The sequence below is a fragment of the Neoarius graeffei genome, chromosome 15 (assembly GCF_027579695.1).
Source record: "Neoarius graeffei isolate fNeoGra1 chromosome 15, fNeoGra1.pri, whole genome shotgun sequence".
NCBI lineage: Eukaryota > Metazoa > Chordata > Actinopteri > Siluriformes > Ariidae > Neoarius > Neoarius graeffei.
In genome coordinates, this window is record NC_083583.1 from 14,179,947 (window position 1) to 14,194,285 (window position 14,339).

At 45.8% G+C, this 14,339-nt stretch overlaps 1 protein-coding gene across 3 annotated transcripts in view; it reads left to right on the top strand.

The window, feature by feature from the left end:
- The window catches only part of sirt3 (sirtuin 3), a 31,919-nt gene extending 18,024 nt beyond the window's left edge, over positions 1-13,895 (top strand). For 2 of the 3 annotated variants that reach the window (XM_060940891.1, XM_060940892.1), the window contains one exon: positions 13,506-13,895. In XM_060940891.1, coding sequence (XP_060796874.1) covers positions 13,506-13,529 — 24 coding nt within the window. In that variant the 3' untranslated portion in view covers positions 13,530-13,895. The remainder of the gene's footprint in view (positions 1-13,505) is intronic. The other variant, XM_060940893.1, reaches the window with a different exon arrangement.
- Positions 13,896-14,339: the final 444 nt, after the last annotated feature.

Genomic DNA, 14,339 nt, shown 5'->3' on the forward strand with positions numbered 1-14,339 from the left:
CTAGTTTTTCCGCGTCATGTAGTGACATTAAATTTCTTATCTTAGCGATATTTCTGAGATGAAAGAAAGCTATCCGGGTAATGTTATCAATGTGAGTTTCGAATGAAAGACTGGGGTCAATAATCACTCCGAGGTCTTTAAATACTGCTGTGAAGAAACAGAAAGGCCATCCAGAGTTACTGTGTAATCAGAAAACTTACTTCTAGCTGCATGTGGTCCGAGTACAAGTACTTCAGTCTTGTCAGAGTTAAGCAGAAGAAAATTAATAAGCATCCAGTGTCTAATGTCCTTTACACATTCCTCAATTCTATAAAGCTGGTGTCTCTCATCAGGTTTTGCAGAAACATACAACTATGTGTCATCAGCATAACAGTGGAAACTAATACAATGTTTACGAATAATATCACCCAGAGGTAACATGTATAAAAAAAAAAGCAGTTGACCCAAGACAGAACCTTGTGGAACACCAAACTTTACCTCAGTATGTCTAGAAATATCACCATTTACATCAACATACTGATAGCGATCAGTTAAATAAGACCTGAGCCAGGAGAGGGCCGTTCCCTTAACTCCCACAACATTTTCTAGTCTATCCAGAAGAATGGAATGATCAATGGTATCAAATGCTGCACTAAGGTCAAGCAACACAAGCAGCGAGGCACAGCCCTGATCAGACGCCAACAGTAGGTCATTTGCTACTTTAACCAGAGCTGTCTCTGTGCTATGATGAGGTCTAAATCCTGACTGATACATTTCATGGATGTTATTCCTATGTAAATATGAGCATAACTGCCGTGCCACAGCTTTTTCAAGGATCTTGGAGATAAAGGGGAGGTTTGATATTGGCCGATAATTGGACAGCTGACATGGATCAAGTTCAGGTTTTTTAATCAGGGGTTTGATAACTGCTAGTTTAAAGGATTTGGGTACATAGCCCATCGTAAGAGAAGAATTTATGATTTTTAGAAGCAGTTTAGTTACTTCAGGTGTTATCTGTTTGAGTAGACATGTAGGTAAAGGATCTAGTACACAAGTTGAGGCTTTTGATGCTGAGATTAATGAAAGTAATTCAGTTCTCTTAGGGGAGTAAAACATTCTAATTGCTGATCTGATACAGTTATATTGTTAACTACAGGGTCACCTACATTGTCTGACCTTAAATTAGTAGTTAGAATTTTTGTCGGATATTCTCAATTTTGTCATTTAAATATTTCATGAAGTCATTGCTACTACATACTACAGGTGTGCATGTGTCTATAGTGGACTTATTCCTGGTTAATTTTGCTACAGTATTAAATAGGAATCTAGGATTATTTTTGTTATCCTCTATTAGGGAGGAGAGATATGTTAATCTAGCAGCACTAAGAGCTTTTCTATACTTTAGGAAGCTCTCCTTCCATGCTAATTTGAACACTACCAATTTTGTTTGACGCCATTTACGTTCCAGTTTTCGAGTGGTCTGTTTTAATGTGCGAGTGTCATCATTATACCAGGGTGCTAATTTTTTGTCTCTGGCCATTTTCCTTTTAAGAGGAGCTACATTATCTAAGGTATGGCGGAACGTTGACTCTAAGCATTCAGTTGCCTGATCAAGTTCTGCAGGGGCTGACAGTGACCCAATCAAAGTTGATAACTCTGGGAGATCATTTATAAAGCTCTGTGCAGTAGTTGATGTGAATGTACGTTTAATACAGTAGTGTGGTGAGGTGCATATTATTACTCAGACATATTTTGAATGAGATGAGATAATGATCTGAGATAACTTCAGACTGTTATCATTGTCTTGCTGCATGACCCACCTTCGCTTGAGATTCAGTTCATGGACAGATGTCCTGACATTTTCCTTTAGAATTCGCTGGTATAATTCAAAATTCATTGTTCCATCAATGATGGCAAGCCGTCCTGGCCCAGATGCAGCAAAACAGGCCCTAACCATGATACTACCACCACTGTGTTTCACAGATGGGATAAGGTTCTGATGCTGGAATGCAGTCTTTTCCTTTCTCCAAACATAACACTTCTCATTTAAACCAAAAAGTTCTATTTTGGTCTCTTTCATCCACAAAACATTTTTCCAATAGCCTTTTGGCTTGTCCACGTGATCTTTAGCAAACTGCAGACAAGCAGCAATGTTCTTTTTGGAGAGCAGTGGCTTTGTCCTTGCAACCCTGCCATGCACACCATTGTTGTTCAGTGTTCTCCTGATGGTGGACTCATGAACATTAACATTAGTTAATGTGAAAGAGGCCTGCAGTTGCTTAGAAGTTACCCTGGGGTCCTTTGTGACCTCGCCGACTATTACAAGCCTTGCTCTTGGAGTGATCTTTGTTGGTCGACCACTCCTTGGGAGGGTAACAATGGTCTTGAATTTCCTCCATTTGTACACAATCTGTCTGACTGTGGATTGGTGGAGTCCAAACTCTTTAAAGATGGTGTAACGGCCAAGGTGGAGTTCATATAGATGTGAATTACAATTTATGTTACATGGTATATATAATTTCATTTGAGTGTGTAATTTCATATAAGTAGTTTATGTCATGATTAAGATGATGAATAATATGTGACAAGGTTAAAAGAATTAGAATCAGAATTCATATGTTAAGAATTAGAACTGTCTCACGCTTCTTAAGAATTCATATGTGAAGAATTAGAACAAGAATTAGAACTGTCTTACACTTCTCAAGAATTAGAATTAGAAGTCATTCAGCTATATAAGAATGGTCTCGCGCTTCTCAGGGTAGATCTCGAGAAGCCGTGGAAGCGAACAGTTTTTCTTACCTGACTCTCTGACCCTCTGACTCTCTGATATTTACTCACCGACTCTCTGCATCTTAGAACCTTTGTAATAGTTAAACGAGGATTAAAGTTCAACTTTCAAGACGTTTCCAGTGGATTTATTGCAAGGCACACGGACACGGAGAGTGGAAACAGTTACTTTGGGACAGAGACTTCGTCAGCGTAAGCTATAGCACTTTTCTCAAGGTCTCACTACGAACGAGCCTCTACAGATGGTTTTGTAACCTTTTCCAGCCTGATGAGCATCAACAACACTTTTTCTGAGGTCCTCAGAAATCTCCTTTGTTCATGCCATGATACACTTCCACAAATATGTGTTGTGAAGATCAGACTTTGATAGATCCCTGTTCTTTAAATAAAACAGGGTGCCCACTCACACCTGATTGTCATCCCATTGATTGAAAACACCTGACTCTAATTTCACCTTCAAATTAACTGCTAATCCTAGAGGTTCACATACTTTTGCCACTCACAGATATGTAATATTGGATCATTTTGCTCAATAAATAAATGACCAAGTATAATATTTTGTCTCATTTGTTTAACTGGGTTCTCTTTATCTATTTGTAGGATGTGTGTGAAAACCTGATGTTGTTTTAGATCATAGTTATGCAGAAATATAGAAAATTCTAAAAGGTTCACAAACTTTCCAGCACCACTGTACGTAAGTGAGCAGTAGCTCACAGTTGATCTTTTGTGCTGGAAAATGAATGTGTAGCGAGAATCGCGTGTGGGTGGAGCACAGAGGACGGCAGGACAGAGATCAGGTTTGTCTAACGGCTTTATTGCCACACTTTTCAGGGTTACAATACTGTTTTCAAAATAGCGCGAGAGACACACACACACACAGCGTCTCGTCCGGGTCTCTCTCTGCTCTCGCTCTCCCTCCTTAAATAGGGCGGTTTACTGGGGAGAACACACAAAACACAGGTTAATGACACTCAGGTGAAGCGATTCTGCCACTTACCTTCCCCAACTCCGCCCTCCTGTCACAGACCGGTGCTTGACCACGCCCCTGCTGCCACATACCCCCACCGCCCGACTCAGGCCGGGCGCCCGTCCGGCCTGCAGCCGACTCCCCCCCCCCTTGACGGGAGAGGAAGTCCGCCACGACCATCTGCGCCCCCGGCCTGTGGACCACCTTGAAGTTGAAAGGTTGGAGCGCCAGATACCAACGGGTGATCCGCGCGTTGGCATCCTTCATGCGGTGGAGCCACTGGAGGGGCGCGTGGTCCGAACAGAGGGTGAAAGAGCGCCCCAGCAGGTAGTAACGGAGGGCGAGGACCGCCCACTTGATGGCCAGGCACTCCTTCTCGATAGTGCTGTAGCGCCCCTCACGCACTGACAGCTTCCGGCTGATGTACAACACTGGGCGGTCCTCTCCCCCCACCTGCTGGGACAAAACGGCCCCCAGCCCTCTGTCCAACGCATCCGTCTGCAACAAAAAGGGGAGAGAGAAGTCAGGGGAGTGCAAAAGTGGCCCCCCACACAGTGCAGCCTTTACCTCAGAGAAAGCCCGCTGGCATTGCTCCGTCCACTGGACCGGATCTGGTGCCCCCTTTTTAGTGAGATCAGTCAGCGGGCTGGTGACGTCCGAATAATTAGGTATAAACCTACGATAATAGCCAGCCAGCCCCAGGAACTGTCTCACCCCCTTTTTGGTCTTGGGTCTCGGGCAGGCCGCAATCGCTGCTGTCTTATTAATTTGGGGACGCACCTGCCCGTTACCCAAGTGGAAGCCCAGATACCGTACTTCCACCCGCCCAATCGCACACTTCTTCGGGTTGGCAGTGAGCCCCGCCCACCTCAGCGACCTAAGGACGGCCCTCAGGTGTTGCAGGTGCCGCTGCCAGTCATTACTATAAATGATTATGTCGTCTAAGTAAGCGGCCGCATAGGTGGCGTGGGGCCGGAGGATCCGGTCCATCAGCCGCTGAAACGTAGCGGGCGCCCCAAACAGCCCAAACGGAAGTGTGACGAACTGGTGTAAGCCGAACGGTGTGGAAAAGGCCGTTTTTTCCCGGGATAATGGAGTCAAGGGGATCTGCCAATATCCCTTCGTCAAATCCAGTGTCGAGTAAAAGCGAGCCGTGCCTAGTCGATCAAGCAGCTCATCAATACGAGGCATTGGGTACGCGTCGAATTTAGACACCGCATTGACTTTTCTATAGTCCACACAGAACCGGACCGAGCCGTCGGCCTTGGGAACCAAGACCACCGGGCTGCTCCAGTCACTGTGGGACTCCTCGACGATGCCCATTTCGAGCATGGCCTGAAGTTCTTCCCGAACCACCTTTTTTTTGTGTTCGGGTAATCTATAAGGACGGCTACGCACTACCACCCCCGGGGGCGTCTCTATGTGGTGTTCTATGAGGTTGGTGCGTCCGGGCCGGGGCGAGAACACATCCGAAAACTCGGCCTGCAACTGGGCGACCTCCGTGAGTTGGGTCGGGGAGAGGTGGTCTCCACAGGGGACCGGAGAGGTGCGAGATGCCAATGACCCTTTTTGGATCTCCGGCCCCAGCTCCGCCTTCTCCGGAACTACCGACACCAACGCCACGGGGACCTCCTCATTCCAGAGCTTCAGCAGATTGAGGTGGTAGATCTGTAGCGCCCCCTCCCTGTCCGTTCGCCTAACCTCATAGTCGACGTCCCCGACTCGCCGTGTGACCTCGAAGGGCCCTTGCCACTTGGCGATTAATTTGGAGCTCGACGTGGGCAACAGGACGAGTACCTTATCTCCCGGAGTGAACTCTCTAAGGCACGTGCCCTTGTTGTACAGGCGGGTTTGCCGTTCCTGGGCCTGCCGCAAATTCTCCTGAGTTAAGTGGGTGAGCGTGTGGAGTTTTGCGCGCAGACCCATAACGTATTGAATTTCATTTTTGCTCTGCGAAGGTCCCTCCTCCCAATTTTCCCGCAGTACATCTAAGATGCCGCGCGGCTTACGCCCATACAGTAATTCAAATGGGGAGAACCCCGTGGAGGCTTGGGGGACCTCTCGCACTGCAAACAACAAGGGTTCGAGCCACTTATCCCAGTTACGTGCGTCCTCACTTACGAATTTTTTGATAATATTCTTGAGGGTGCGGTTGAACCGTTCGACTAAACCGTCCGTTTGTGGGTGATACACGCTGGTGCGGATCGGCTTAATACCCAGTAGCCCATACAGTTCGGCCAGTGTTCGTGACATAAACGAGGTGCCTTGATCAGTCAGAATCTCTTTCGGGATTCCGACCCGGGAGATGACGTGGAAGAGGGCCTCTGCAATACTACGTGCGGAGATATTGCGAAGAGGCACCGCTTCCGGGTATCGCGTTGCATAGTCCACCAGAACCAATATAAAGCGGTACCCTCGTGTTGACCGATCTAATGGCCCGACGAGATCCATCCCAATTCGTTCAAACGGGGTCTCGATTAATGGTAGGGGGCGCAAGGGCGCTTTTGGAATGGCCGCTGGATTTACTAACTGGCATTCACGGCACGCCGTACACCACTTACGGACGTCGCCGCGAATCCCCGGCCAATAGAATCGGGCCATTATCCGGGCGAGTGTTTTATCCTGCCCGAGGTGTCCCGCCATGGGATTAAAGTGAGCCGCCTGGAATACCAATTCCCGACGGCTCTTTGGAATTAACAACTGGGTGACACGCTCCTTTGTCTGAGTGTCCTGCGTCACTCGGTATAACCTATCTTTTAAAATGGAAAAATAGGGGAAGGTCGGGGTGGCATTCGGCTGGAGCGTTTGACCATCGATTACTCTCACTTGGTCAAACGCGTGTCGCAGAGTTTCGTCTCGCGATTGTTCCAGTGGGAAATCCGCGAGGGATTCCCCAATAGAAAGAGGAGGAGCCGGGGGCCCCTCACTCTGTCGCGGAGATGACGTAGACGGCCCTGCGACCGCAGCTCCAGCCAAAACGACACCGGGACCCCCCCCCGGCTAACCGGCAGGACCCACTCTTTACTAGGTGTGCCATCAACCCCCGGAATCCCGGCCAATCAGTCCCCAAGATTAAAGAGTGGGTAAGGCGAGGATTAACCGCCGCCTTCACTATAGATTTGTCCCCTCTGAAATGTATGTGGACCGACACCAACGGGTAGCAGTGAACATCCCCGTGCACACACAACACCTTCACCCCTTGTGCTCCCCCCAATGCCTCGTCTTGCACCAGGCTTTGGCGGATCGAGGTCTGGTTGCAACCCGAATCCACCAACGCCTGATAGGTCGCCCCTTGTACACTTACCGGTATGCGATATGCTCCGGCCTGATCGAGGGCAGCCTCTGGCGCGTCGGGGATCCGCACCACCGCCCCCACCTCCATCGCGACACACTGTTGCTGCAGGTGGCCCGGTTCCCCGCAGCGCCAGCAAACCGGCCCGGGCCTCCCCTCTGCAGCTGTGGATTGAGGGTCACTCACCTGGGGGGGGGAGAGACAGACACAGAAGGGAGAAACGGGAGGGCACCACGGGTGCGGCGGGCCGGCTGGGGTGGGGCCGGCCCCCGCCTCCGTGGTGGGGGAATGGGGCGAGGACGGGACACGGGAGGAGGGGGAAGAGAGAGAGAGGAGGAGAGAGAAGAAGACATCCGTTGTCCTGCCGCCGGGACAGCCGCCAGATGATCCTCCGCCAGTCCTACGGCCTGATCCAGCGACGCCGGGCGGTGGCACTGGACCCACTCCGCGGTTCCGGCGGGTAGGCGGGCGATGAACTGCTCCAGCGCCACCTGGTCGATGATCCCCTCGGCGTCGCGATCTTCGGCCCTCAGCCACCGCCAGCAGGCGTCCCGGAGCTGCTGGCCGAACGCGAACGGGCTGCCGACTTCCTCCATTCGCAGCGCGCGGAAGCGCTGGCGCTGCTGCTCCGGCGTGCGCCCCACGCGCTGGAGGACAGCCCGGCGAAGGTCGGCGTAGGCCAGCCGGTGGTCGGCGGGGAGCTGTAGTGCGGCTAACTGCGCCTCTCCCGTCAGGAGGGGGAGGAGGCGCGCCGCGCGCTGTTCCATCGGCCACCCCGAGGCTTCGGCGACCTGTTCGAACAACGCGATGAACGCCTCGGGGTCGTCCTGCGGGCCCATCTTAGTCAAGGTGATGGGAGATGGGCCCGCGGCCGGGGCGCTGGTGGACCCCGCCGACGCGAGGAGGCGCCGGAACGCCTCACGGTCTTCCTGTTGAGCCAGCACCAGGGCTTCGAAGCGGCGCTCCTGCTCCTTCCGGAGTGTGACGAGCGCCTGGTGCTGGCTCTGCTGAGCCGTGGCGAGGGCGTGGACCAAGTCCGCGAACGGGGAGGATTCCATGGGGCTGCAGGACAGGTGCTCCACGATCCCGGGTTTCGGCACCACTGTAGCGAGAATCGCGTGTGGGTGGAGCACAGAGGACGGCAGGACAGAGATCAGGTTTGTCTAACGGCTTTATTGCCACACTTTTCAGGGTTACAATACTGTTTTCAAAATAGCGCGAGAGACACACACACAGCGTCTCGTCCGGGTCTCTCTCTGCTCTCGCTCTCCCTCCTTAAATAGGGCGGTTTACTGGGGAGAACACACAAAACACAGGTTAATGACACTCAGGTGAAGCGATTCTGCCACTTACCTTCCCCAACTCCGCCCTCCTGTCACAGACCGGTGCTTGACCACGCCCCTGCTGCCACAGAATGTTTGGACTCTAAAATGTTTTTGTACTTACTCAATAACGTAGAAGTCATAAAATAGAAATCTATAACAAAGTTTATATGAAAAAAATGACCACGCCCCTGCTTGACCACGCCCCTGCTGCCACAGAATGTTTGGACTCTAAAATGTTTTTGTACTTACTCAATAACGTAGAAGTCATAAAATAGAAATCTATAACAAAGTTTATATGAAAAAAATAGGAGGCCTAATACTTTTGCACAGTATGTACAATCTGTATACAGTGCCTTGCAAAAGTATTCATACCCCTTGAACTTTTTACATTTTTCCACCTTACAACCACAAACTTAAACGTTTTTTATTGAAACTTTGTGTGATAGACCAACACAGAGTAGCACATAATTGTGAAGTGAAATGAAAATGATAAATGGTCTTCAAAATTTTAAACAAATTAAAATCTGGAAAATGTGATGTGCATTAGTATTCAGCCCCCCTGCGTCAATACTTTGTAGAGCCACCTTTTGCTGCAATTACAGCTGCAAGTCTTTTGTGGTATGTCTCTACCAGCTTTGCACATCTAGACACTGAAATTTTTGCCCATTCTTCTTTGCAAAATAGCTCAAGCTCGGCCAGATTGGATGGAGAGCGTCTGTGAACAGCAATTTTCAAGTCTTGCCACAGATGCTCAATGGGATTTAGGTCTGGACTTTGACTGGGCCATTCTAACACATGAATATTCTTTGATTTAAACCGTTCCATTGTAGCTCTGGCTGTATGTTTAGGGTCATTGTCTTGCTGGAAGGTGAATCTCCTTCCCAGTCTCAAGTCTTTTGCAGCCTCCAACAGGTTTTCTTCCAGGCTTGCCCTGTATTTAGCTCCATCCATCTTCCCATCAACTCTGACCAGCTTCCCTGTCCCTGCTGAAGAAAAGCATCCCCATAGCATGATGCTGCCACCACCATGTTTCACAGTAGGGATGGTGTGTGCAGAGTGATGAGCAGTGTTAGTTTTCCGCCACACATAGCGCTTTGCATTTAGGCCAAAAAGTTCAATTTTGGTCTCATCTGACCAAAGCACCTTCTTCCACATGTTTGCTGTGTCCCCTACATGGCTTCTTATGCCTATCTTTCAACAATGGCTTTCTTCTTGCCACTCTTCCAAAAAGGCCAGATTTGTGGAGTGTACGACTTAGGTATAGTTGTCCTGTGCACAGATTCTCCCACCTGAGCTGTGGATTTCTGCAGCTCCTTCAGAGTGATCATGGGCCTCTTGGCTGTTTCTCTGATCAGTGCTCTCCTTGCTCGCTCTGTCAGTTTAGGTGGACGGGCATGTCTTGGTAGGTTTGCAGTTGTGCCATACTTTTTCCATTTTTGAATGATGGATTGAACAGTGCTTCTTGAGATGTTCAGAGCTTGGGATATTTTTTTATAACCTAACCCTGCTTTAAACTTCTCCGAACTTTATCCCTGACCTGTCTGGTGAGTTCTTTGGTCTTCATGATGCGGTTTGTTCTTCAGTGTTCTCTAACAAACCACTGAGGCCTTCACAGAACAAGTGTATTTATGCTGAGAGTAAATTACAAACAGTAGGACTCTATTAACTAGTTAGATGACTTCTGAAGGCAATTGATTGCACTGGATTGTATTTAGAGATATCAGAGTACAGGGGGCTGAATACTAATGCACACCACATTTTTCAGATTTTTATTTGTTTAAAATTTTGAAGACCATTTATCATTTTCGTTTCACTTCACAATTATGTGCTACTCTGTGTTGGTCTATCACAAACTCTCAATAAAAAAACTTTTAAGTTCGTGGTTGTGAGGTGGAAAAATGTGAAAAAGTTCAAGGGGTATGAATACTTTTGCAAGGCACTGTATATCTGAATCTGGGATTTTTTTTTTTTTCATTTAAACTGGAAATAAAGAAATTTAACAAGAAAAAGGAAACAATCAATATCTTGAATATATAGTATTTGTGATCTTGAACAAGTTACTTCAGATATTCTTGAGTCGCTTCCCTTCCATTGAAACACATGTTCAGGTGATACTCTGATGCATTTAATCGAATGCATTATCTCATTTGAAACAAACTTATCGAGTCCAGGCCAGCTTGAGTGCACACTAATGAGTCTACTTTTCACTCAACTTATGGCTAATAATATTATAATTAGTAATGAAATATTTTGCATTGGAATTAGAAAAAAAAGAAAAATAACCATTTTCAGTAGTAGTATCAGATTTTATTGTCCCACCATATATATATATATATATATATATATATATATAGAGAGAGAGAGAGAGAGAGAGAGAGAATTTTATTTATATATATATATATATATATATATATATATATATATATATATATCATCTCATTATCTCTAGCCGCTTTATCCTTCTACAGGGTCGCAGGCAAGCTGGAGCCTATCCCAGCTGACTACGGGCAAAAGGCGGGGTACACCCTGGACAACTCGCCAGGTCATCACAGGGCTGACACATGACACAGACAACCATTCACACTCACATTCACACCTACGGTCAATTTAGAGTCACCAGTTAACCTAACCTGCATGTCTTTGGACTGTGGGGGAAACCGGAGCACCCGGAGGAAACCCATGCGGACACGGGGAGAACATGCAAACTCCACACAGAAAGGCCCTCGCCGGCCACGGGGCTCGAACCCAGACCTTCTTGCTGTGAGGCGACAGTGCTAACCACTACACCACCGTGCCGCCCCCCATATATATATACACACACACACACACACACACACACATATATACTGGGTGCGATTTGCTGGGGGGGATGGGGGGGGATCATCCCCCCCTCTGGTTTTTATCTCTGCTGAAAAAAAATCCTCGGGGACAACCCCGTCAATAAAACAAACAAACCAAAAAAAAAAGTTGACATGACAGGCATGTTGTGACACAGTTTTCTATGGTCTACATTGCACTCACTTTCAAAATGACCCGAAGTGGCAGCTTTGATGTTCACGAACGTCCCCAGCAAATAGATACATTGTAGATAATAACAATATCTTTGCGTTCTATCATGCAGGGATGCAAACAGTGCGCCTTTTGGCGGATGCCGCCTTTTTCACGGCCGTTTTTTTTTTTTTTTTTAGGGGGGACGTTGGAGTGTCTGATTATAATTTCAAAGTAAATTCTGTATTAAAATTACTAAATAAGCAAATCCGTTACAGTCCATGAAACAGGAAGTATAAGGATGAGAAAAAAACACTTTAAATCAGAAAGCTGCGCACCAGGGCCGTGCAAAGACCTTTGGAGGGGCAGGGGCTCAACATTCAAAAAAGGGCACTTAACAAATTTTTCACACAAGTTAACTTTATTCAAAACTATTCAGCCTTAAGTTTTCGAAGCTGCTAGAATATGTTATTAACGCCGTCGTTCAAACTAAAGTTTCCGAATCTGCCACGTTAATGAAATGGATGGAGCAAACGGTTTAAATATAGCCTAGGCGGCTTCATTAAATGATAAACAACCCTACGCATTTACTGTTGTGTTCTAAGCTGCACAATATTGCATGTTCAGATAAGAAATGAAAGGAGACTTTCAGTGTGACCTTACCATGCCTTTCCTCGCACTGTCTCCCACTGTCAACCGCCTGCATGCGCTTTCTGCACGGAGGTTCACTGAATGCATGACGTCACAGATTGATGCCTGCATTTACATAGAAAAACGTTATTTTATAAATCTATAATTTCATATATTATTGTCAAATTGTAGCGAATATTGATGTTGGAGCTAACTTATCTTTTACAAATATTAAAAAAACAGTCCCTATGAAAAGGGCACTTTGGACAGCAAACAGAAAAGGGGCAGGGGCTAGAGCACCTGTAGCACCAGTTCATTGCACGTGGGTGCTGCGCACAATGTGAACTGCGCCATCAGAGCAAACTGTTCATTTAGTATTCATGTATTTTAGTGATTTTCGAGTCACTGTCCATTTAATCCGGAGGGAGAGAAACATCACAGCAACGCGACAAGCAATGCGAACTTTGTTGTGTTAGTGTTCGTGTATTTAGTCAGAGAGATAGGAAGATGAATTTACTATCTCTGGTTTAGTGTTCGTTTTCATTTAGTGTTATTCATTTGATATCATCGGATGTTATTGAGCTGTTAGCCTATTGTTACCTTAATTTTGTGACGTTTCATGATTAAAAAAAAACCATCCCCCCTTCTGGTTTTTTGACAAATCGCACCCTGTGTGTGTGTGTATATATATATATATATATATATATATATATATATATATATATGTATATATATATATATATATATATATATATATATATATATATGTATGTGTGTTTTTTTTTTTTTTATTGACACACACCAAGTAATATTAGTAATTAAACTTTGAATTTCACTGCACTTGATTGATTAATTGATTGATTGATTTTATCTTGCAATATTTTCATTTTTATAATAGTGTTTCATAAACAGTTATAAAAAGCATTAGTGATATTAACTTCTGTACTGGTACTTCAGTAAAAAAAAACTGTCAATTAATTTCTTGAATTATCTTTTAAATTATCATTTCAATATTTTGTAATAAAAGTAAATTATTATAAGGGATAAAATATGTATAACCATATAGTATGTTAGATATCAAACTTTTAGATACATGCTTGCAGAAAGTAACCAGATTTTAAATTAAAAAAAAGGTTTTAAAAGAGGAAAAAAAAATCTCCATGTTTTCATCGTTAAATTAATTATTGTATTGCCTGCAACCCTGTATAACAGGATAAAGCGGCTAGAGATAATGAGATGAGATGATGAGATAATAATAATAATAATAATAATAGTTTATTCTGTTAGAGTTCCAGTTAATTTATTGAATATATACTTAGCACAATTTGACAGACTTTACAGCACAATGCATCTTTAAAAAAATATATAAACACAAATTTAAAACAAAAAGCTCCTGATATTGGGGCAGAATCTGAAGGCTCAGCTTCACCTCACTCCGGACGTATCCTTGTAAAAGCATAATGGCTGTGAAACTCAGAAAATGAGAGAGGCCTGTCCGATATCAAAGAACCTACAGTGTTTTCCATTTCTTCTGCAGGCTTCAAAGAAGAGTGAGGAATGACTATCTGGACATAAGAGACCAGCCTCATTTCTCGCATCCTCTCAGTCATTTTGTGGCTGTGATGTCTCGGCTTGACGCCTGTGGCACTTTAAGAATCGTGATGGAGTTGCGCTGTGATGAACATGGCACTTGGAGCCTCAGCTCACCGTGTTAGACTCCCTTTCTAGCCTTAATAAATGTTTTATAGCTTTAATATTAATAGGGAATTATACACTGATCAGCCATAACATTATAACCACTGACAGGTGAAAGGTGAATAACTCTGATTATCTCATTACAATGCCACCTGTCAAGGGGTGGGATATATTATGCAACAAGAGAACAGCCAGTTCTTGAAGTTGATGTGTTGGAAGCAGGAAAAATGAGCAAGCATAAGGACCAAGGGCTAAATTGTGATAGCTAGATGACTGGGTCTGAGCATCTCTACAGAGATGGCACATCTTGTGGGGTGTTCCCAATATGCAGTGGTTAGTACCTACCAAAAGTGGCCCAAGGAAGGACAACTGGTGAACCAGCAACAGGGTTATGGGTGTTGAAGGCTAGCCCATATGATCCAATCCCACAGAAGAGCTACTGTAGCACAAACTGCTGAAAAAGATCGTGCTGGCTAAAACAGAAAGGTTTCAGCATGAACTTTTTCAGTAGCTTGTGCCACAGTAGCTCTTCTATGGGATTGGACCACATGGGCTAGCTTTCGTGCCCCGTGCGAATCAATGCGACATCGGCACCCATGACCCTGTCATCGGTTCACCAGTTGTCCTTCCTTGGACCACTTTTGGTGGGTACTAACCACTGCATACCAGGAACACC